At 44.2% G+C, this 25549-nt stretch overlaps 1 protein-coding gene across 1 annotated transcript in view; it reads left to right on the top strand.

Moving 5' to 3' along the window:
- The window catches only part of iqgap2 (IQ motif containing GTPase activating protein 2), a 152343-nt gene extending 127020 nt beyond the window's left edge, over positions 1 to 25323 (top strand). Inside the window, exons 29-38 of the mRNA XM_084315885.1 lie at positions 1191 to 1423; positions 4180 to 4312; positions 8870 to 8972; positions 9173 to 9314; positions 12360 to 12447; positions 12877 to 13089; positions 13529 to 13689; positions 21609 to 21752; positions 23448 to 23556; positions 24435 to 25323. Coding sequence (XP_084172011.1) covers positions 1191 to 1423; positions 4180 to 4312; positions 8870 to 8972; positions 9173 to 9314; positions 12360 to 12447; positions 12877 to 13089; positions 13529 to 13689; positions 21609 to 21752; positions 23448 to 23556; positions 24435 to 24548 — 1440 coding nt within the window. The 3' untranslated portion in view covers positions 24549 to 25323. The remainder of the gene's footprint in view (positions 1 to 1190; positions 1424 to 4179; positions 4313 to 8869; positions 8973 to 9172; positions 9315 to 12359; positions 12448 to 12876; positions 13090 to 13528; positions 13690 to 21608; positions 21753 to 23447; positions 23557 to 24434) is intronic.
- The last annotated feature ends 226 nt before the right edge of the window (positions 25324 to 25549 follow it).

Here is a 25549-nt window from a genome sequence, read left to right as displayed (position 1 = left end):
AAACGCACACACACTAATAAGCATTGGAGGCTTTTAACCAGGGCCGGACTGGGGAAATCATTCAGGCCAGGAAATATAGTGCAAAATATAGCGCCAGTCAGGCCACTTTTTAAGCAGGGGGTCTGGGGGTTCCCCACCAGGACATTTCTTGTTACAAAGACTTCATTTCCTGCATTCTGGTGCAGGCATTTTTTTATTTGTACCCTTTAAATGCCAGTGTTTGTGATGGCATCACAAATTATTGTTAAAAAACAGGCTAGCATATGTATGATTAGCAACAACACTGATTTTGATGGATTTTCAGTTTTTTTGTAATGTCAGATTGAAAATAATACAATCTTTTATTGAACTTCAGCCCTGATCATAACACCACATATTAATTTTATAATTCTAACCCTTTAAATGCCAGTGTGTGTGATGGCATATATTTGCAATATATCAAATGCAAAGTAGATTTTACTGGGGGGGATTATTACAGGCTAGCATGTGTCAATGATTAGCAACAACAGTTTTTTGTAAGGGTCCCGCCTCCACCAATCACATGCGGCTCCTTTTGTGTGTGTGTGTGAGAGCAAGAGAGAGAGAGAGAGATAGTTCTCCAACTTGTGTGAGTTGCAGTGATCCTGGTTGTTCCCCACCTAGGTTATCTAACTATTGCGCTGCTGCAACTAGAAACACTGTCCTGGCCTACTTCTAAGTTCAGTGGCCTGACTGCATAAAAAAATAAAAAATAAAAATGGAAATCATCTGGCGACCCCCCCCCCCCGACTTTGGGAACCCCTGATGTATCACATTCACACTCCAAGTGATTTGGATTGATTTTACAGCTGCAAAGACATGGGCTGTCCAAAGAATTTCAAAAAACGCACTTATATGTTTCTTCAGAGGGTTCAAATGTCACTTGCAGAATAGTAACCCCCAGGCCACCCCCAACAGATAAATAGAACTATAGTGCACACAATACCGTGCTCCTCGCATTTGTATATGTCCTGCACACACAAAATTGACCTGCCTCAAACTTTGTTTGTCTGAGGGTGAAGCAACAGTTGTGATTGGAGGATCAAGAAAAGAGGGCAGGGTTTGAGACAGGTCCATTGCCTCTGCATGTTTTATGGTTATCCAAAGACGGGCGAGTTAATGTGGGATCATGGGTTTTTAACAAAGGATTTGTATCACTGCTCTCGTGTCAGATTGTAGGAAACCTGCTGTACTATCGCTATATGAACCCTGCCATCGTGGCTCCTGACGGCTTCGACATCATCGACGTGTCAGCCGGAGGTCAGCTGCACCCGGACCAGCGCCGCAACCTGGGCTCCGTGGCCAAGATGCTCCAACACGCCGCCGCAAACAAGCTGTTTGAGGGAGAGAACGCACACATGACCCCCATGAACAACTACATCTCACAGACCTACGAGAAGTTCAGGTGAGAGAGGCAAAAGAAACACACATAGACGTGTGCACAGTATTCCATTACATCATCATCATCATCATCATCATCATCATAATAGACGTGTGCACAGTATTCCATTACATCATCATCATCATCATCATAATAGACGTGTCCACAGTATTCCATTACATCATCATCATCATCATCATAATAGACGTGTCCACAGTATTCCATTACAACATCATTATCATAATCATCATCATCATCATCATCATAGACATCATGGTAGGCAAACAACACGCGATTGTAATACAATTTCAGGTGATTATATGATACTCTGTAGCCAATGAGCAGTGTTATAGCATTGTGCCATACTTTGTAGGAAAGGCATGAGGATACTATTAAATAGTAACTTCCATCATAAAGTAGGTGTTCAAGGCAAGACAAGCATGTTGTACCATGTGCACGCTGAGCACACAATGAGCTGGGCAAAGAGGATGAAATGAATGAAAAGGCAAGAGGATAAGATGAGGAAGCGAGCCCTGCTGATAAGCCTGAGGGGAGGTCAGGACAGGGTTAGTCTGGCTCCATGGAAGTAGAGGTAAGCCTGGGAGAGGAAGAGCTTTTGTGTGTCAAGCACAGTGTCAGCAACTAGGATGAGGTTGTGTGCGTCTTCACTCAGATGTGAACTCCTAGCAGAGTCAACCAATGAGAGAGTGTGGAGGGTGTGTGTGTGTGTGTGTGTGTGTGTGTGTGTGTGTGTGTGTGTGTGTGTGCGTGTGCGCATGTGTGTGTAGAGGTCGGGGTGTGTGTGTGGGCGTAGAGTTCGGGGTGTGTGTGTGTGGGCGTAGAGGTCGGGGTGTGTGTGTGGGCGTAGAGTTCGGGGTGTGTGTGTGTGGGCGTAGAGGTCGGTGTGTGTGTGTGGGCGTAGAGGTCGGGGTGTGTGTGTGTAGTCAGAGTTGACTCATCATTACTGGAAATCCACTGAAACTTTGCTGACAACAGTGTTGGGACATTGGATGGAGGTGAAAGACTAATACATTCACAGGAATGTATCCAATTTACTGTATAAATGAGGGTTATATTTGCATTCATTCGGATACTGTAATAGGTTGACTTGTAGACGTTCTCACCCCATCATAAATCAAAATATAGATCTGTTTTACTCCCAATGTTAACAGTCACTACCAGCCTAAACAAACCTATGACAGCCCCCAAAATACAGCAAATACTAAACGTAATCATCTACTGCTAGTCCTTGTATCCATACTAGAGAATGAAAAGATGTCTCCATTCCTATGTTTTATTTTAGTTGGTAGGGCTGTGATGCATCTTCAGTCAACCATCTTGTGACCATGAACCTCTGGTAGCCCTCTTTTATTGATTCCAACAAGCTCATGTTACTTGTAGCCCTCTTTGATTGATTCCAACAATCTCATGTTACTTGTAGCCTCCTTTTATTGATTCCAACAAGCTCATGTTACTTGTAGCCTCCTTTGATTGATTCCAACAAGCTCATGTTACTTGTAGCCCTCTTTGATTGATTCCAACAAGCTCATGTTACTTGTAGCCCTCTTTGATTGATTCCAACAAGCTCATGTTACTTGTAGCCTCCTTTGATTGATTTCAACAAGCTCATGGTGTGAGCGTTTTGATATTGGCTAGTATTACTGATAGCCCCTGGCACACGTGTGCTGTTATTCACTCTCTCCAATGCTGTGTCTTTACCCCCACGTCTCAATGTCACTCTGTCTCTGGTTGGAATCCTGTGTTTTGCCTCTACTCCAGTGAGACGGACTGCCTCCCCCACACTGAACAGTGTTTTGTCTTTTCTCTCTCCTATGAGTTGATAATAAATCTTCATAACCAGACAGGAGGCAGACTCCTGTAGTTTCAAATCCAGCCTTATTTCTTGGAATTACAACCACGGCTTCCCGTTCGTTTACACATTTGGATGACGGATTCGGCCTTCGAGTTGAATCTGAAGACCTGTTATTCTCTTTGTCTCCTGTGGTCTCCTTCTCGATATGTGCGTCCTGTAGCCCTACAACAGCTGATGTGTGTGTCCTGTAGCCCTACAACAGCTGATGTGTGTGTCCTGTAGCCCTACAACAGCTGATGTGTGCATCCTGTAGCCCTACAACAGCTGATGTGTGTGTCCTGTAGCCCTACAACAGCTGATGTGTGTGTCCTGTAGCCCTACAACAGCTGATGTGTGTGTCCTGTAGCCCTACAACAGCTGATGTGTGTGTCCTGTAGCCCTACAACAGCTGATGTGTGTGTCCTGTCGCCCTACAACAGCTAATATGTGTGTCCTGTCGCCGTACAACAGCTGATGTGTGTGTCCTGTCGCCCTACAACAGCTAATATGTGTGTCCTGTAGCCCTACAACAGCTAATATGTGCGTCCTGTCGCCCTACAACAGCTAATATGTGTGTCCTGTAGCCCTACAACAGCTAATATGTGTGTCCTGTCGCCCTACAACAGCTGATGTGTGTGTCCTGTAGCCCTACAACAGCTGATGTGTGTGTCCTGTAGCCCTACAACAGCTGATGTGTGCGTCCTGTCGCCCTACAACAGCTGATGTGTGTGTCCTGTAGCCCTACAACAGCTGATGTGTGTGTCCTGTAGCCCTACAACAGCTGATGTGTGCATCCTGTAGCCCTACAACAGCTGATGTGTGTGTCCTGTAGCCCTACAACAGCTGATGTGTGTGTCCTGTAGCCCTACAACAGCTGATGTGTGCGTCCTGTCGCCCTACAACAGCTGACATGGTGCTTTCTCTCCAGGTTGTTCTTCCAGGCGGCGTGTGACGTCCCTGAGCCTGAGGAGAAGTTCAATGTGGATGAATACTCGGACATGGTGACTCTGAGCAAACCCATCATCTACATCTCTATCGAGGAGATCATCAACACACACTCGGTAAACCCACACACCCTAGCCCCTCCTTCATCAACACACACTCTGTAAACCCACACACCCTAGCCCCTCCTTCATCAACACACACTCGGTAAACCCACACACCCTAGCCCCTCCTTCATCACACACACACTCTGTAAACCCACACACCCTAGCCCCTCCTTCATCACACACACACTCTGTAAACCCACACACCCTAGCCCCTCCTTCATCACACACACACTCGGTAAACCCACACACCCTAGCCCCTCCTTCATCACACACACACTCTGTAAACCCACACACCCTAGCCCCTCCTTCATCACACACACACTCTGTAAACCCACACACCCTAGCCCCTCCTTCATCACACACACACTCTGTAAACCCACACACCCTAGCCCCTCCTTCATCACACACACACTCTGTAAACCCACACACCCTAGCCCCTCCTTCATCACACACACACTCGGTAAACCCACACACCCTAGCCCCTCCTTCATCACACACACTCTGTAAACCCACACACCCTAGCCCCTCCTTCATCACACACACACTCTGTAAACCCACACACCCTAGCCCCTCCTTCATCACACACACACTCTGTAAACCCACACACCCTAGCCCCTCCTTCATCACACACACACTCGGTAAACCCACACACTCTAGTTCAAGTTCAAGTTTCAAGTTCAAGTTTCAAGTTTCTTTATTAGTTGCCATACAGAAGTACAGAATACTTTTATACAAAATGCTTCTTTCTGTTACGCTGTGCTAGACAAAATAGATAAGTATAAAATAAAAAAAAGTATAGCAGTATAAAATAGAAGTCACGTACGTAGACACAAGTGTTCAGTATGTACATATGTACAATGTTCAATGCAGAGTAGAAGTAACTGAGTTACCATACAATATACTATACAATATACTAATATACAATATACTATATAGTGCAAAGGCGAAATGGGATGAGGTACAATTTAGGTACAATTTACAGTAAGGTGTAATGAGGTATGGGTTGTAGTGCAAATTCTTTACCAATAAATATAAAGTGTGTTTAGGTGTTCTAAAGTGTGTAAAGTGGGTGCTGCAGTGAGTTGTTTGTTTAAAGTGAGTGTGTGCGTGTGGCTGTGTGTGCTGTGAGTGCATTTGATGGTTGTTACATAGTGTTATTGTTCGTTGAGCATCCTGATGGCCTGGGGATAGAAGCTTCTTCTGAGTCTTTCTGTGCTTGCCATGAGACTCCGGTATCGCTTGCCTGACCGCAGCAGTTCAAAGAGGCAGTTGTTTTGGTGGCTGGAGTCTTTGATAATTCTCTTAGCCTTACCCATGCACCGCTTGTTGTAAATGTTCTGGAGAGTGGGAAGCCCCCCTCCAATTGTGTGTTCGGATGAACGGGCCACTCTCTGTAGTCTGCTACGGTCTTGTGCGGTGCTATTCCCAAACCCTAGACCCTCCTTCAGTGTTGAAGGAATTAGATTAGATCCGTTTGATTTACAGGTGATAGTGGGTAATATTAAAGGGGAACTATTTAGCTATTTCTTTCACTATTTGGGCAATTTTACACAATTGCTGTGAGTCTATGGAACACATCTGTACGTTTTTTTTTCAATAAAATTCATTGTTTTGTATTTTGAATCAAGTACTTTGATGCACCACTTTCTCCCCTTACAAAATCCAAGCTGTTTTTGGCTGGGCTTCGCCCATACTCGCAATGCGCTTTGAGTGACAGTCACCCACCTGCACTGGCAGATACATTTGGGAGAGAGAGAGAGAGATAGAGAGCGAGAGAGATAGAGAGGGAGAGAGATAGAGGGTTAGAGAGAGAGAGAGGTAGAGACAGATAGAGAGAGGGAGAGTGAGATAGAGAGAGAGAGAGAGAGACAGACAGAGACGAGAGCACAGAGTGCGACGCACGTGTGTGTATGTGTGCTCGAGTCGCGAGTGTGTAAGCAGGGGGAGATAGCTGAAGAGAGATCGCTCCCGAGACTCGCAGCGTATGAGCCTCTCTCTCTCTCTCTCTGTCTCTCCCTCTCTCTCTTTTTCTCTCTTTTGGGGAAGTGCAAGTGTCTGACATTATTTCCACTCCCTCCGTTTTGGTCATAACTTCAATGTTACACTAACTTCCTCGAATTGTTGATTGTGGCCGGTGGCTACAACCACAGAAGCAGCTGAGGTTTACGCAGATCACTATTCTTACACGTCACAGATTGACGTAAATTCAGAATGGCTTGGTTTAGTGGGGGAGGATCTTGTCTCACCTGAACTGGAGGAATGCGCCTGAATGAGAATTTCACACCTAGTCAGTGTTGGTACAACCCCACATTGCTAGAAAACAATGCAAACCACTGGAAAAATAGGGGACCTTTATGGTCTAATAGAAATAAATGCATTCGAACAATGTATAGACATAGCAATGGCAAACAAAATGTATGACGTTATGTCAGCACCGGGCGCCACGCCCGTGAAAAGGTACAAGCTCGCAAAGCCACACCCCCCGTTCTCCTGGGACCGACCCCGAGACCACCTCTGCCAGCTGATCCCGTTCAGCGGGGGGTGAAACGATTCAGCACCGTTTCGCACCCCAAAAGGGGTGAGTGAGAACACTGCCCCCGTGCTCCGGGACGGTGATTCGATACAAAAGGCTGAGTGTGAAAGCCCCCTAAGTCAAGTGTTCCTTTATGAATCCCCTTGGGGACATTCAGCAGCATGGGGGGGGTATCAGTGTGGCCTAATGGTGGCCCAGGTCACTGGCTCCATACACGGCACTAAGAGGACGGTGTGTTCCATCTGTTGGCTTGTGTAATGATCTTCTTATCCCACTAACAAATGTTGCTGTTGGGCAATCTGTCCAAGTTTGGTTACCATGGTAAAACTCGCAAAAAGATTTTTACTCACGTGTGTGATTGGGATTTTCCCTTTTTACCATCTACTGATCGGTTTCTCTACCATTTCTAACCCCAACCTGGGAATGGAAGTAGTGGGAATGATGGGCTTTTCAGGGAAAGCTGAGGACGTACTGTAATATATTATATAACTATTGGTTATGAAGCTGTGTGTTCTTTGAAGCCGTCTCACTCTACACCCCACACACCCATAGGACTAAGAAAAACAATGGAGGTGACATTGTTAGCCTTTTCTGTAGATGGATGTTCTTTCACCCTTCACATGGCACTTCTGCTATAGATCATTTTATCATTTCCTCTCTGCACAATGCGATATGTGGAGAAACCAAAACAACGACGCGTAGAAAGGCAAAACTTTCATTATGTCTGTAAACTGTATCATTGAGTTATCTAACTCCTCCTGGACTGGATGAGGTGAGATTGCCACCAATCACAGCTGTGTGTCGTTTGTCGTAACACATCCAAATAGAAACTTGTGGATGTCCTCTCTTTGTTTGTCTGTCTGTCTCTGCATGGAGGGATAGAGGCATATGTAGTTTGACATCAAAGAGAAGGATGTCCCAGCCTGGACAGTGTACAGTATTCATATACATTAAGTATATATGGAGTAGGATATGTGGTGTCCTTTTTCTGCAGTGATCACTTCTCTGTGATATCCTGACATTAAGGCAGTGTTTCCTCTCTGCTGTTGTGGTTATGTTCTGTCTCTCTATTTTCAGCCAGCTGATAGATCAATGTATATGAACATTTCTACTAACACTCACAGCCTTGATGCATGTTTTTTTAAAAAGCAAGATAACTTTAAAGGTAGAATCTTAATGTCGTCAAACAGTGACCTCTAGGTAAAAGAGCCCCTTTTGGTATTGCGTTTTGTTAAAAGGAGGGATATACTACTGCTTGCCACACCTCAGGCTCTACCAAGGGGGGTCTGGAAAAATGCACAGTATAATAAGTTACTAAACTCCAATCTACATGCCAGACAAAAACAAATAAAGTACACAACGTGCAATACCAAGCAGGGCTCTTTGGCCTAGAGGTCACTGTTTGACGGCACTACAGACTATATCTTTAAGCAGGGAACATTTGGTGCCATTGATCCACAAGTCTGGATTCTATTGTTTTATTCCACCATGGATAACACTATAGAGATCCCTTGACCACTCAGCATTTTCCAAAAGCTTATCCAAAAGTCATAATGGTATGGTATGGTATAAGAATGTATCTAGTAGTTTACTTCAGCACAGGCCTGACCACACGAGGTTGTTTTTAACTTGTTGGAAAACAGTCAATGTCTTGTGTAGCTGATGTTTGAAAACAATCATTATCTTGTTGTGTAGCTAATGTTTGAAAACATTGTTGTGTAGCTAATTTTGTAAAACAGTCATTTTCTTGTTGTGTAGCTAATGTTTGAAAACAGTCATTTTCTTGTTGTGTAGCTGCTGTTTGAAAACAGTCATTCTCTTGTTGTGTAGCTGCTGTTTGAAAACAGTCAGTGTTGTGTAGCTGCTGTTTGAAAACAGTCATTTTCTTGTTGTGTAGCTGCTGTTTGAAAACAGTCATTCTCTTGTTGTGTAGCTGCTGTTTGAAAACAGTCAGTGTTGTGTAGCTGATGTTTGAAGACGGTGATTCTCTTGTTGTGTAGCTGCTGTTTGAAAACAGTCATTCTCTTGTTGTGTAGCTGCTGTTGGAGCACCTAGAAGCCATCTCTCCTGACCACAATGACCTGCTACATGAGCTACTGCAGGACCTGGGAGACGCCCCTGATGCAGAGGCACTGTTAGGTACAATACACACATCCACAGTATGGTCTTTCTTTCTGTAATTAGACACAATAAATGCCGCCTTCCAAGTTATAACAAAGACTGTTCTCTTCCTCTTGTTCAGCTCATCTTCAATCAGCCTTATTCCGCTGTTCAACATACAAACCAACCAACTGTTAGCTGCGTTGTCATCGTCTTGTTCTATTGGTGTTTATGTCCAGGCGAGGGAGCCCTGGACCCCAACGACCCCAACAAAGACAACACCCTGAGCCAGCTGGCCAAGACGGAGATCTCCCTCACGCTCACCAGCAAGTTTGAACTGCTGGAAGGGGACGACAAGGACATGAAGGCTCTCATGACGAAGTACGATTCCAGATGGATGATGCCATCATGACACAAACCCTGTAACAAACACTGAACGCTTCTATTTAAAGTTAGGATGCTGTAATGCTATATGAAAAACCCGATGACGACGGGGTGACACAGGATTCCATATAAATGCTTGGTATCTCTGTAAGTTGAATCGTACTTACTCAGAAGTGGAAACTTTGACCAACTGCCTTTTTTAAGAGGCAGAGCGTGCATTTAGAAGGCGGCGATAATTATGTGCAAACGCTCTGGCGTGACATCATCTACTCCAACCTGTTTTGTTTGGACATGCTACTGCCACTTTGCACCCACCACACACCCACACTGTGACTGCTACTACATTGTTATTATTGTATTGTTTTGCACTAATTCATGTTGACGCTGCTGCTAGACTGAGGAGCCAAGAACAAATCATTTCACTCCTTCATACAGTATTATGCCGTAACAGAATAGATAGGTGTGACAATATAGATGATTCTGATTCTGATTCAGACATCCTGGTAGGCAGAGAAAACAGATGATTACAATTAAATGACAACCATAGCCAGTGTTTTCCATCCATAGATTGTTGTTTTACTATTTGAAATGGGTTGCACGCAGCGCATTTATTCACAGCCCCTACTCTTCTCTCTCTCACATTTATTCACAGCCCCTGCTCTTCTCTCTCACACATTTATTCACAGCCCCTGCTCTTCTCTCTCACACATTTATTCACAGCCCCTGCTCTTCTCTCTCACACATTTATTCACAGCCCCTACTCTTCTCTCTCACACATTTATTCACAGCCCCTACTCTTCTCTCTCACACATTTATTCACAGCCCCTACTCTTCTCTCTCACACATTTATTCACAGCCCCTACTCTTCTCTCTCACACATTTATTCACAGCCCCTGCTCTTCTCTCTCACACATTTATTCACAGCCCCTGCTCTTCTCTCTCACACATTTATTCACAGCCCCTACTCTTCTCTCTCACACATTTATTCACAGCCCCTACTCTTCTCTCTCACACATTTATTCACAGCCCCTACTCTTCTCTCTCACACATTTATTCACAGCCCCTACTCTTCTCTCTCACACATTTATTCACAGCCCCTGCTCTTCTCTCTCACACATTTATTCACAGCCCCTACTCTTCTCTCTCACACATTTATTCACAGCCCCTACTCTTCTCTCTCACACATTTATTCACAGCCCCTACTCTTCTCTCTCACACATTTATTCACAGCCCCTGCTCTTCTCTCTCACACATTTATTCACAGCCCCTACTCTTCTCTCTCACACATTTATTCACAGCCCCTACTCTTCTCTCTCACACATTTATTCACAGCCCCTACTCTTCTCTCTCACACATTTATTCACAGCCCCTGCTCTTCTCTCTCACACAGTGGACATGTCTGTGAAGAGCAGTCAGAGTCACACACACACTGCTGAATCATTCATTCATTCATTCATTCATTCATTCATTCATTCATTCATTCATTCATTCATTCATTCATTCATTCATTCATTCATTCATTCATTCATTCATTCATTTATTCATTTAAGTATTTGAAGATCATTTAAGTATTTGCAGCAGAGCACTTTGTCAGATGTATAATTTATTACTTTTTGTATCAACATTTTTTATAAATGTTTTTTTACATAGAATATAAAACAAAACATGACCGCACATAATACAGGAATAATAATAATAATAATAATAATAATAATAATAATAATAATAATAATAATAATAATAATAATAATAATAATAATAATAATAATAATAATAATAATAATAATAATAATAATAATAATAATAATAAACAGAACAACACCAGACAATAATAATAACAATAACAATAATGACAATAGAATAACAGTAGAATAACAAAAGTAATACAAATAATAAATACAGAAACTAAAGATTTAAACAAATTATATTATAACAAACACCACAAAAGACATTCGACATTTCCTCCCCCACTCCCACCCCAGGACCAACACCCCAACCCCGCTGCAGATGTATCATTTATTTAATAAAATAATTGTCTTTGCTTGAGTAAACCCCCCACCCTCACCCCCACTCCGCTACCACCACCAGTACATGCAGATTCTGTGGGAAGCACTGCATAGGCAATGATCTATGTTTATGGCATTGGGCCATCTTGGTAGGAATTGCACGGCCGTCTGCACATCATTAGAATCCTATGAATAGTGGCTATCGCTCAGTAGCACATCTTTGTTGTGTTTCCTGCCTCTCTATCTATTTCCTGTCCCTGCAGGAAGACGTTTGGTGGTCAGGGTTATCTGGGCTATAAAGATGTTGCACGTTTGTACCAGTTCCTTACAGTATACTGTAGGACACATGGTCTCATCCTCTGCTGGTGGCATGTATTTATATCTTAATGATACAATAATATGTCAAAGCCAAAGTTGACATCACCATATTATGATGAATTTAATGGCCATACAGTAGGTGCATTTATAGATTATTGCCAATACGTATCCTAACGCTGCTCTCAAGTGTTTCCAATGCTGTAACAACTATAGCCAACACTTACAGTACGTGTATCATAACTGAATCAATCTGACGTGAGCTTCTAGTGCTAGGTTTAATGTTTATATAACACATTGTTACTCAAGACAAGTTGAGAGTGCCATTTTCAGGATGGCTTTAAGAGTGACTGTTATCATTACAAACTGTTAACCACTGAACTGTGGTTGGGACTGCTGCATTGGAATAATTGGTTATACAGTGACAAACTCTTTGAAGTTTCAGTTGTGTTGGCTGCTATTACTCCAATTGAGGGCTTTTGCAAGGTCAGCTAATTTTATACTGAATCAACAGGTTGCTGGGCTGCATGTTAATGTGTGGTATTAGTCATAGTTAAGGCAATTGGACAAATGGAATTAGGCCTATTATGAGAATAACATGATTTTGTATCATCCATATCATGTTCATAGTGGATCATGAAAGAGTTATATCTATCATTCATCTTCAAGTATTAATGATGTGTGCCTGTGGTGTGTGTGTATGCGTGTGTCTGTGTCTCAGGACAAAGAAGCTTATAGTGGATGTGGTTCGGATCCAGCCTGGAGATAGTCTACCTGAGACCCTGGAGACTGCGGCCACCACCCCACAGGTTATCATATCCTGGGCTCTATTCACTTCTCACAACCCCATATACCCAGATATATATATATATATTTTTTTTTATATATATATATTCAATTAACCCATGCACTGAAGAATGTGCAGTTTCAGAAGTTAATCTAAATCACTGAGTGTGAATGTGATGTGATCATTGTGATGTGTCACAAGAAATTACTCTACTGTCTTTGGTTAACTTACCACCTTTAGATAATAAAGTTCGAAAACATATATTTTTGAAAAAGATTTTTAAGATTTACATAAGTAGAAAAAAAGAAGGAAAAATAATATGTTGGAAAACCTAAAACAGACTCATATGGTTCTTTGTCTGAGGTGCTCAAACTCCAGCTAACTTTTTTCACCTCAAATGAACAAACATTTTGAAACTAGACCCTAAATGTCCCTGCGGCGGTCTCTGCAGGAGTCGGAGCATGCCAAGATCGTGGAGCGGTGCGCGGCGCAGGACGCCCAGACTCCTGAGGGTCTGAAAAGCAGCCAGGCGGTGCTGGAGGACCGGCAGCTTCCCCTGGAGCAGAAGAAGAGGAAGATCCTCAGGAACCTGCGCACCCTGGAGCAGGCTGGCCTCGTCACCGCTAACAACAAGTACCAGGACCTCGTCAATGACATATCTAAGGTAGATAGTAGATGCTAGATGCAGCCCGGCAACCCACCTATAGTGTTACTGTGTGCTTTTTATACATAGTCGGAAATAGGAGAATGACTGCTTGGAGTTGTGTTCCAAATGAATATAAAGTGTTGCCATGTCTGTTTTTGAGAAAATTGGCTTCAAAGTTAATGGCATAAGGCCATTGTGAAGTGAATGGATAATGAAAGCATTGTTTTGTATAATGGCAAAAAATGAAATAGCCACAATGAAACATTTTGAGGGAAAACATCACACATAAATTGTGACCCTGAGACTGGAAATGATCGAATGTACAATCATAATCTCACAGACGTGCAAACACATTGCCTATAACTAATCAACACCATCTTACTGTAGGTCAGTCCAGTTTTAAGGGTTTACAGCATCCTTTCAACCAATCACTTTCATTCTCTGTCCTGATTGACAGGATATTCGGTACCAGAGACGCTACAGGCAGAGGAGGAAGGCGGAACTCGTGAAGCTCCAGCAAGCACTGACAGCGCTCAACTCCAAGATGGCTTTTCACCAAGACCAGATGAACTACTACGACACCTACGTCAGGACCTGCCTGGACAACCTCAACCGGAAGTGAGTACCACCAAGGTCCTGTGTCCTCCTAAACCAGGGCTGGGAACAATTCAAAGGTTAACCTTTCACTAACACACTACAGATGGTTCTGTTTAAGGCTTCGCTCAGCACCAGTTGCACTGTACCTCACTTCGTGCACGAGCACTGAATAAAAAATTCCACCATGTACCTTTACATCCCAATATTCGTCTGGCCACACCCCCATCCGCTTACCTTCATAAGCAGGAGTGTGGTCACCTACTCGCCTCCTTCTTCACTTTCACCACAAGGAAGTGCCTTCGGTAGATCCCCACTTGACGAGGTTGTTAGTAGAAGAAAGTTGGAAAACAAAAGAACGGGAAGATACGTTGACATCATGTCTTTATTTTCTCTCTCACTATTCGAGAAAATACGGCGATATTGTCTTCGTTACTGGAGTGTCTGGAAGATGATGGTCATTCCGACCTTCAGCGGCTTTTTCATATTAGGAGCTCACGCCGCTGACATGCTCCCCAGCTACAGTCCTCCTTGCTGCGGCTGGATGGGGTTGCCCTCCGGCCACACAGCTGGACTGTGGGAAGCACCGACTGTTGTGAGAAGCGGCAGAGCGGAGCGGCAGAGCGGAGCGGCAGAGCTTGCGGCATTATGTAGCCGTAATCCCTGATGATTTTCATTCGAAGCTTAGCTCAACTGGCAGCGCTGCGGTCCTGCGGTCCGTTGGTGATAAGTTCGAATCCCTTCAATTTTTTTTTACCGTGCATTCTTTCGCCGGTTAAGTTTAGGCATTAAGGTTAAGGTTAAGGTTAGGCATTGTTTCAGAGTTGGTTAAGGTTAGAAGGGTTAAGTTTAGGTGCTGTTAAGGAGCTGGTTAAGGTTAGAGTTTGTCTTAGAGAATGGCAATATTCTTTCGGAGTTGGTTATGGTAACTTAAGGTTAAGGTTAGGCATGGTTAAGGTTAAGGTTAGGCATTGTTTCGGAGTTGGTTATGGTTAGAAGGGTTAAGTTTAGGCGCTGTTAAGGAGCTGGTTAAGGTTAGAGTTTGTCTTAGAGAATGGCAATAGACAGCCTATTTCCGCACTGCAGCGCGAGGCAATAGACAGCCTATTTCCGCGCTGCAGCTCTCTCGCGCTGCCGTGGTCACATGGGCGTCATGGCCAATCAGAGAAAACGCGGAAGCACGCGACGTACTCTTCCGCTGGGAATAAGCTACACGCGACCAGGACCTGGTGATCCCAGGATTCCTATACATATTCATATAAATATTCATTCATACAAATGAAAGTATACCCTAACGAGGAAATGTGGGCATAGGATCTTCTTTATCGGGAGTTCCATGCTCAAAGTCGGCTGCAGCCCGAAATGGGAACTGTGCTGGCCCCGCTGTATGTCTGGATCACCGTTGACAACTGTGTTCTGACATTCTTTTTCTTTTCCCTCTTAGGGGAGGGACTTGGACAGCGGCCTGTCTGAAGTGTGGCTTGTTATGTGTGTACAGTTCAGGTGATAGCTGCTTAGCTTGCGTGCTAGTTGTGGCCTACTGTGTTAGCCAGTCAGCTGTTAGCTGCGGCGTTAGCTCGCTGTGTTTACCAGGCTAGTAAACGTTAGCTTGTTGCTATCAGTCGATCGGCTGTTAGCTTTATGCTACACTGTTGAACGTTTTCTATGACTATAACATGCCTTAAACACTCTGACTATGACGTCATCTTTGACAGAGGATGTTAGTCGAACCTACACCGGAGCCCTGCCAGCGAGGACTGCGTCAAACATGGAGAAACGTAGCGGCTCGACGACGTTACCCTCGCCGTCAACACAGGGATGCTATGTTCAACTTCGGTGCCCCGTTAGCCAGATTGCAGTTCGCTTGGCCTGCGTTCAGGGTAGGAAGGTCCCGGCCGGACCTTAAACACTTCTTCTTTCCTTCCCTTCTAAATGTTTTGTAATAACGATGTTTTCCAAAACGTGTGTTGCTGCAATACATTGAGGATACGGCGCGTGTTGTGTGTGAATTGTCTTGTCACTGGTATAGCTTCTCTCTCCATAGAAATCGGGTTGTTGTTACATGTGTAAAAATGATCTGGTTAGTTGTGATGAGAACATGTGTGTTCATGTAAACGTGAACTCACAACTAAGGGGGTTATTTAACCTATAAAGCTATGCTTAGTGACATGTGATTAAGGAATGAATTCTTTTCTCAGCCTGTAATGACAATGAACAGTGTGTTCACATATTAACAGGGTTACCTGTTCAACTTGGTCGTATCAAGGGTAAGGAAGGAGGGGTGATCCCCCCGGTTCCCTGGGGCTTCCCCACCCTCCTCTCAGACATGTTGTTTACAATATATTGTGTCACTGTGTTTGTGGGGATACGATGTAACCCTCAGGTTAATTGCTGGGGTTGTGCTAACCGCTTGAGAAACTATATTTTCCTAAAGAAAAAATTGTTTGGTCACTTATCGTGTGTGCTTAGCAAGGCCTGTGGCCAATACATAATCGAGGATTCTGTATTCTCTCGTTATGAAAAATGGCGTGCCTCTATAGCAAGAGTGTACTTTTGCCATTTTTTTTTGATGAAGGGTTGTGTGTGTCTTGTGATCTACATCTGGGTTAGGTTTGGCCACAGAAGCACATGTGTAAGTCTGGTACCGGGGCTCTTAAAGGGGGCCCTCTCTATTCTGTGTTTTTTCCTTAGTAAAAATCAGATAGCAGGTTAGCACATGAGCTATGTGAAGCTGTTAGACACTTCATGTAGCTGACTATGACTGTGTCATGCTCTTTTTTGTCATTACATCGTATCATGGGTGTGGGGTCGTAAAGGGGTGAACTGGTAATCCTTTCCTCCCCTTTTCTGATTGGTCAGGGGTTAAAACCTCCTGTCCTTCAAGGTTCCTGTCACGTTGCTGTTCGGCACGTTACAGGGTAAGAGGGGGGGGGGGAGTTTCCTGGTCCCACGCCTTGGAAGATTGGGCGTGTGCACCACAGAAATTCCCCCGCCATAGAGTACGTCACTGTGCGCGTCTCTGTTGGTAAGACTTCCGTGAGTTGTTCAGGTCCATGTTATGGATCTGTTTCAGGGAGTTGTCAGAGCTCCTCCTCACGAAGCTCCTCCTCGGGCCTTCTGTGAGTTCGGACTCTCCTTCCCTGTGAGGGAGCCTCCTCAGAGTTCAGAGCCTCCTCCTCAGATTGTCAAGGTGAGTAGAACTTCAAAAAAGGAGTTCTGCTCTATTGTGTGTGCATTCGATTCAATTCGATTATTGAGTGTGTATTGGTTCAGTGCCTCCTCCTCGGAGAGCCCTAACCCAAATATTACATAGCTCAATGTTGCAATATATTCTTTTCAATCTATACAGCTCGCGTGGGAAGTCTCTCTGGGGATTTCCGTCTCCTCCCTATGGCGAGGGTGGTGGGATGTAAAAATGTAAAAGATTTTTACCCTCAGCTGCGTCACGTGGGATTCATGTCAGTCTGTGTTTCTTTCTTTTTTGGATAAAAAGAGGAAGGTACATGAAGCACGACGGCTCCGTGTCGTTCTCCCAGGCGACTTGGAAGAACAATGTTTGGTGTCTTGCTAGACTATCCATTGATGTGTTTGGGTCTCGACGCATTCATAGTGCTGGCTCGGTGTGTTTCTGTTAAAGAATCACGCAGGGGCTAAGTGCGCCTTGGTTGCTTGTTAAAACAGCGTTTTTATAGGGCAACTGGGATGGAGTTTTGTCTCTTCCGAGCGCCAGTTTACTAGGTTGTCTCGATGAATTCTCATTCATATCTGGGGGATGTTAACGGAATAGATCAGAACATAGGTAAAGGGGTCTCACGCCCTTGGGGTGGGCCACTGAGCACGGTCCAAATGGGGACCGTCTGGGTGGCGCCCTCTTTTCATGTTTTAGATCGACAAGCATACCTCGGATCCGTAATAAAATCAGAACCTACCCCCTCTTCTGGAGTGGGCATGTCGGCGTGGTTAGGACACAGGACTGGTCTGGTCACGCTGGTCCAGGTCAGTTAACCCGTTGTCCGCCGGGGATGCAGATCTGCTGTTCTGGTACCCTAAGGGACTTGTGCTTTTTTCGGGGGGAAAAATGCCGGGTCAGTCCGGGTGTCACAGGGTTAGGCGTTATGGAGACCCTTTGTTGGGTACATGTTGTACTCTGCACTATCGTAATGGCTTACGGCCATACCAACCTGTACACGCCCGATCTCGTCCGATCTCGGTAGCTAAGCAGGTTCGGTCCTGGTTAGTACTTGGTTGGGAGACCGCCTGGGAATACCAAGTGCGGTGTGCTTAGGGCTGGTTCTCCATTCTTTTCGCTCCTCTCTCACGCGTGGCGAAGAGGGGGCTGTTGGGGTGGTCTTGGACCTCCTCTGGTAACCCTGTGCTTCCCGTGCCGCCGGGCCCGGTCCGAAGTAAAGTTTTGTTGATACCGTAGGCCTGGGATAACCCTTTTTTCTTGAGGGGTTATAGGAACAACCACCGTCTGTCCCACGTGGGTGGTTGATTCCCTGGTGTGTTGGAGCAGAGTCAACTCCCGGGTTACCCGGTTGAGTGTGCCCCTGCATGTTCATGACGTCTGCCAATCATGTCAGCCTTCTCTGCCTCGACCCCTCTGGGTGGTTTTTTTTTAATGGAGGCTTTGTCATGGTGATCAACAACGCCAGCATACGCCCCTTCCGCCGGGGGGGCTGTTTTCAGCTGACTCCTTTGGCGCCTGTCTCGTCCGCAGTGCTCCAGGCTCAGGTTACAGCCTGCTGCCTGGTTTCCCCGGTGCGCTGCCTGCTTCCGTTGGTTAACCTTTTGAGTGCTTACGGCCATGCTGACTGCCTGTTCTGCAGGGTCAGTGTGCCAGGCGGTGTGCTATTGGGGGGAAAGGGCCCGCTCTTGGAGGGGCCCTATCCGAATACGCTGGCGATGTGGGGGGCGGTGTCACTAAGTGACCACCTGGTGGGGTCTTGATGCCTGGCGTCATTGACCTCTCCAGGCCCCCTTTTTCCAGGGGATCCAGTCCCTTCGGTGGGACTGGGTCTTCCTTCACGCTCCGCTGCTACGGCCTTGCCACGGGGTTGGGGTTGCTCTTGACCCCGTGATTTTGGGGGCAGTAACGAGGTTTGTTCCTTCCGTTCGTTCCCTGGTGGCATGCGGGTTGTGCGTGTGTGTAGTCGTGGGGTCAAGCCACGGTCTGCTCACCCTGTGCGTTGAGTTGCTTGAGTTCCTCTTCGCCTGGTCGGATCCGTCTCCCCCCGTAAGCCTCCAATAGGGGGGTATCCTCCATTAGGGAGGGTCGGGGGGGCTCGGTCCTCCCCGGTCTGATGGTTGTGGGGGGCCTCAGCGGGGTGTATTTGTCGGGCTATGGCTCCCGCTCAGCCCCTGTTGTGCAACTGGTGCTGAGCGAAGCCTTAACGAAACAGAACGTAAGGTTATATATATAACCAAGTTCTGTGAGTTATGGTGCGCTAAGCACCAGGACGCCGCTGCTGCCCTTGATCTCGCCTTATGGTGAAAGTTTGGGAAGGAGGCGAGTAGGTGACCACACTCCTGCTTATGAAGGTAAGCGGATGGGGGTGTGGCTAGATGAATATTGGGATGTAAAGGTACATGGTGGAATTTTTTATTCAGTGCTCATGCACGAAGTGAGGTACAGTGCAACTGGTGCTGAGCGCACCATAACTCACAGAACTTGGTTATATACATAACCTTACGTTAACCTGTCACTACCACACTACAGATGGTTAACCTGTCACTACTGTACCACACTACAGACGGTTAACCTGTCACTAACACACTACAGATGGTTAACCTGTCACTACCACACTACAAACGGTTAACCTGTCACTACCACACTACAGACGGTTAACCCTTTCACTACCACACTACAGACGGTTAACCTGTCACTACCACACTACAGACGGTTAACCTGTCACTACCACACTACAGACGGTTAACCTTTCACTACCACACTACAGACGGTTAACCTTTCACTACCACACTACAGACGGTTAACCTTTCACTACCACACTACAGACGGTTAACCTTTCACTACCACACTACAGACGGTTAACCTTTCACTACCACACTACAGACGGTTAACCTTTCACTACCACACTACAGACGGTTAAAGGAAAACTCCAACATTTTGGGAAATTAGCTTATTTAACATCTTCCCTGGAGTTAGACAAGAAGATACATACCTTTTTTGTCTCTGTGCGTGCATTTAGCTTTGGGAACAGTCGCTCCGTTAGCGTAGCTTAGCTTCATCACTGGAAGTGGGGGAGATCCGGAGCTTCATCACTGGAAGTGGGGGAGATCCGGAGCCTGATGTTCCCTTACACTGTATACAGTCAGGAAATACACTCCAAATACAACTACAAAACGTTCATGTAAACAGGTTGTGACCTGTGTATTCACCACATGGAGAAATAAAAAATAATTGAATTAGACAATTACGTTTTATAAGCAAATATACTCGAATTTTTTTTTGCCTAACCACTCCTCTCTGAGCGCAGTCAGTGATTTCAACGTGTCGACGTGATTGTTGACATTCTCATTCATTCAAAGGATCCGAACCGATTGAAGTTTATGGATACCATGACTTAAAATCCTCTTACCTTGACGATTAAAAGCCTCCCCAATTTAGAAAACAGTAATCCAATGGCTGGTATTGATAATATACTACTAACTACTGGACGCTCTGAGCTAACCGGAGCTAACACAGAACAAGGATGGTAAAGCATATATAATGACTTCCTTTCTGGGGTTTTCAAAATAAAAGTGCGACGTTTATAGCAGCGGAAAACGTTTATTTTGTACATTATCTAACGTTAACACGAACCTAAACTAACTTTAGGTTAGTTGTAACGTTAGTTTAGGTTTGTGTTAACGTTCGATAATGTACAAAATAAACGTTTTCCGCTGCTATAAACGTCGCACTTTTATTTTGAAAACCCCAGAAAGGAAGTCATTATATATGCTTTACCATCCTGTTCTGTGTTAGCTCAGAGCGTCCAGTAGTTAGTAGTATATTATCAATACCAGCCATTGGATTACTGTTTTCTAAATTGGGGAGGCTTTTAATCGTCAAGGTAAGACGATTTTAAGTCATGGTATCCATAAACTTCAATCGGTTCGGATCCTTTGAATGAATGAGAATGTCAACAATCACGACGACATGTTGAAATCACTGACTGCGCTCAGAGAGGAGTGGTTAGGCAAAAAATAGTTCAGAGTATATTTTCTTATAAAACGTAATTGTCTAATTCAATTATTTTTTATTTCTCCACGTGGTGAATACACAGGTCACAACATGTTTACATGAACGTTTTGGAGTTGTATTTGGAGTGTATTTCGTGACTGTATACAGTGTAAGGGAACGTCAGGCTCCGGATCTCCCCCACTTCCAGTGATGAAGCTCCGGATCTCCCCCACTTCCAGGGATGAAGCTAAGCTACGCTAACGGAGCGACTGTTCCCAAAGAGACAAAAAAGGTATGTATCTTCTTGTCTAACTCCAGGGAAGATGTTAAATAAGCTAATTTCCCAAAATGTTGGAGTTTTCCTTTAACCTTTCACTACCACACTACAGGCGGTTAACCTTTCACTACCACACTGCAAACGATTAACCGTCTGTAGTGTGGTAGTGAAAGGTTAAACCCATGTTCTATGTGTGCATGTGTAACGGATGGTACTGCGAAGCGCAGTCACGATGGACTTCAGATGTTGTGAAGTGACTGTGGCGGGTAGCGGTGCTATGGGTTAAACTCACTCTCATCCTCAAAAAGACACATAGACACGTTACAAAGCAGTGAGTTCACTTCTTGTTATAGCGGTCTGTGCTGTTGCCTGCGGCGTGGGAGACCCGGGTTTGAAGTTAAAGGTGACGATATCACAACTGTTACACATGTAGCATTTCATTTTCGACACAAACATTGTTCGTTTTCCACCGCGTGTCCACAGGAACTCTCGCAGGTCCATCAAGCTGGACAGTAAGGGAGAGGACAGGGCCAGTAAGAAGGTCAAGCAGCAGCCTCTGAAGTACACCGCCGCCAGGCTGCACGAGAAGGGGGTCATTCTGGAGATTGAGGGACTACAGACCAACCAGTGAGTCACATCCTCACAGGACCATGAGAGTGTGGACATGTTTGCGTGGGAATTGGAGGTCCTAACTTGGGACTATGTTAATTGAACACTCTGCTTATTTTAGTGAGCTGGACAGGACCAGTGGTCAGCTTGAACAGATAGACATACAGTATGACAGGGCACATCGCAAGGCAGGGCACATGTTACCTTGACATACAACAACGCAAACAAGACCCCATGTCGATACACCACCAGTGCATTACATGTGGATTACCTGTTGAGCCAGTGTTGCTGTGTGTAGGACATTCCATTCGCATTGGGGTCAAACGTGCCCACGTATCAATGCACAGTACTGAACGCTTTTTCTAAAGGTTTTCACCCAAATGACATGTAGAACTGAGAACCCTTTCATTTCTGATGATGGGGATTGCATTACCTACAATGCATCAATTCCAACAAGCAGTCATAGTTTTTACATGTTCACTTGCATCAGAATGATCAGTGATTGATTGTAGAGGACCATGGAAAGGGAGGAAGCATTGGGACTGAGGTGTGTGTGTGTGTGTGTGTGTGTGTGTGTGTGTGTGTGTGTGTGTGTGTGTGTGTGTGTGTGTGTGTGTGTGTGTGGGTGTGTGGGTGTGTGGGTGTGTGTGTGTGTGTGTGTGTGTGTGTCTGCATGTGTGGGGAAGGATCAAGCGAGCTTTTGCCCTTCTTCTCTACGGGAGGTTTCTGTCCTCCCTGAGCTCGCATTAGGACACCTGCGTTACCCGGAGCGGGACAATGTCCATTGAGTTTAAGTACTTGACTCCTACCTCCTCTGTCATTCTCCTTCCCTCCCCCCCTCTCCTCCTTCTCTCTACATGTGTATGATCTTGTCCTTCCTGTTTTGTCCAGTGTCTAATATAAGCTCCAGTGCTCGCGTGGAGTTTAATGCCACACCAAATGGTGAATTAAGTCCAATAATGGTTAATTTATACTTTATGAATCCCCCACGGGGAAATGATTCCTCTTCATTTGACCCATCCTAACCACTTAGCTTGTGGGTGGGCAGCCACACACAGGCATCCAGGGACAAACTCCAGTGGTAATGCCTCTGCCTTGCTCAAGGGCAATGGCAGGAGTATGTACCTACTGGTAGCTTGCATGTATTTTGATGCAAGACACAAGCATACATAATAAAAAATATATATTCTACTATCCTTAGACTAATTCTGTCTTAAATTGAAGGCTGTGAAAATCTGCCTAGTCAGTCACCAGTAAAGGAGGGCACATTTAAGATGTGAACAGAATGCCAATTCCTCTCTTACGCTTTGAATAAAACGTTTTATGCCAAAATCAACTTGTTGTTGCCCCTAGAATAACAGAACTAGCCTCTGTGATTAGTCTTTTCCCTGCATCCTGTCTCTCTCTCTGTTCATCACTTCATCTCGTACTGTATGTTATTGTCTTTTCCCTGCATCCTGTCTCTCTCTCTGTTCATCACTTCATCTCGTACTGTATGTTATTGTCTTTTCCCTGCATCCTGTCTCTCTCTCTGTTCATCACTTCATCTCGTACTGTATGTTATTGTCTTTTCCCTGCATCCTGTCTCTCTCTGTTCATCACTTCATCTCGTACTGTATGTTATTTTCTTTTCCCTGCATCCTGTCTCTCTCTCTCTCTGTTCATCACTTCATCTCGTACTGTATGTTATTGTATTTTTTTCTCTCTCCTCAGGTTAAAAAATATCTTGTTTGACATCTCGCCCGGTGAGGAAGTGGGCGACTTCGAGGTGAAGGCCAAGTTTATGGGAGTGGAAATGGAAAAGGTTCAGCTTCATTTCCAGGTAAACTTGTCCCCAGAGAGACAATCTCTCTTCTCACTGTATCCACCTCCTTGACGGGAAGGCAACTTTCCTATTCGCATCGAGCCAGTTGTAGGCAGCATAATCAGAGTTTTTACCATGCAGCCAATGAATGTGTTTATAATGGACTTTCCATTGAGAATAAATGAAAGAAAATTAATGATCATGGTTCCCAGGTTTGGAACGTCTGGAAAATAAGTATAAAAAAATATAAAAAAATAATCATTTACATTTGCATGAAAAGTCAGTTGTGGTATAATTGCACTAGAATGTTTGGGAAAGTATGAAGTTATTGCTGTTCGGTTCCAATATACGGTACATATAAACACACATACATATGATACTTGTGTACTGTCATGTTGCATATTGGGATATTTGTCATAAAGAATAGTCTTCAGCAATAGAATGTAGTGGCCTAGTTTACAGTTATATCGGCCAGCGTCAGCATGAATAGTATTGAACCAACACATTCTTCAACTACTGAACAATCAAGAAATTAACATGCAATTTTGAAATGGAAAATGTACCCTGTATGATGTAATTGCATGCAGCAAATAGTTGGCCAGCCCCAAATCCATTATGTAGTCAACCTCTACCATCTATAACTATGAATGTATGTACAGTAGTCAACCTCTACCATCTTTAACTATGAATATATATAGTCAACCTCTACCACCTTTAACTATTGATGTATATAGTCAACCTCTACCATCTTTAACTATGAATGTATGTACGCAGCTCATATTGGGTTAATGATAATTAGGTTTGAAACCCTTGCTCATCTGAAAACTTAAAATGGACTTGTATGGTTCTGCATCTGAAGCACAGTCCACATCACATGGTTTGGTTTTGTTGTCCAGGACCTCTTGCAGCTGCAGTATGAAGGAGTGGCTGTGATGAAGATGTTCGACAAGGCCAAAGTCAACGTCAACCTGCTCATCTTCCTCCTCAACAAGAAGTTCTACGGAAAGTGAGAGATAAAAAGAGAAGACGGAGGAAGAAAAAGAAAGAAATTATTATTTGAAAGGATTGTGCCTTCTGACAATGCAAAGGAATTCTCGTGGGAGGAAATGTTGAATGGTGACGAATGTTGCTTGACAGAATGGTCTGTTAGCACGACAGTCAGACTGGTGAACCCCACAGAGATAGTGTTGCTTTATAGCATGACAATCAGACTGGTGAATACAGATACAGTGTTGCTTTGTTTCATTTGATGCCGATTTCAGTTGATTACTTTGGACCAAAATTAAATGTTTAGCTAGTTTCTTTGTGTCGTCTAGTTTAATACTGTTTGTCTGTTCTTTTTTTTTGTTTGTTTGTGTGTTTGTTTATTTGTTTGTTTGTTTGTTTTCCCACTGGGTGATTGTAAATGGAATATATTTTTAAGAATTATATTATAATGACATTTACATTTTTATATATATATAAGATACTAGTAACATAACATTGTTATTGTCACCTTGTATAAAGACACAAGTATGAAGTGCTGATAGACTATTGAACAATGCACTACTACAGTATATTGGTCTCGACGGGTGTCTGTTAAGATTTGGATCAACATTCCAGTCCACCTCGCTTCCATGGACCTTGGAAGTAATGTGGTTTACCTGTGCCTTTTAATTCAGACAATTAAGTTAACAAAAATTAAAAATTAAAAAATAATACATGAACCTGTATTTAATTTAATTTTAAATAAAATACATTGACTATCAAAGTATAAATTAATTGTGCTTTTGATGTGGAGCCTAATAAATCACAAATGTCCATAACTAACTTGTCTGCTCTTATTTAAATATATCTATTCTAAGCGTTTATCTTTACAGATTTGTTCATTTATAATGGCCTTGTCGGATAACATGCTATATATCATTATATGTCTCAGAGAACTGTCCTCGTGTCTACCACTATTTAATTGAATGGAGTAAAAACAACTATCTCGACCGCAATGTTTTTTTTACTTACTTTCTCACAGCGG

This window comes from Notolepis coatsorum (assembly GCF_963971535.1).
Source record: "Notolepis coatsorum genome assembly, chromosome: 1".
NCBI classification, from domain to species: Eukaryota; Metazoa; Chordata; class Actinopteri; order Aulopiformes; family Paralepididae; genus Notolepis; species Notolepis coatsorum.
Note: the sequence above shows the minus strand (reverse complement) of the source record. Positions and strands in the feature narration are given on the sequence as shown.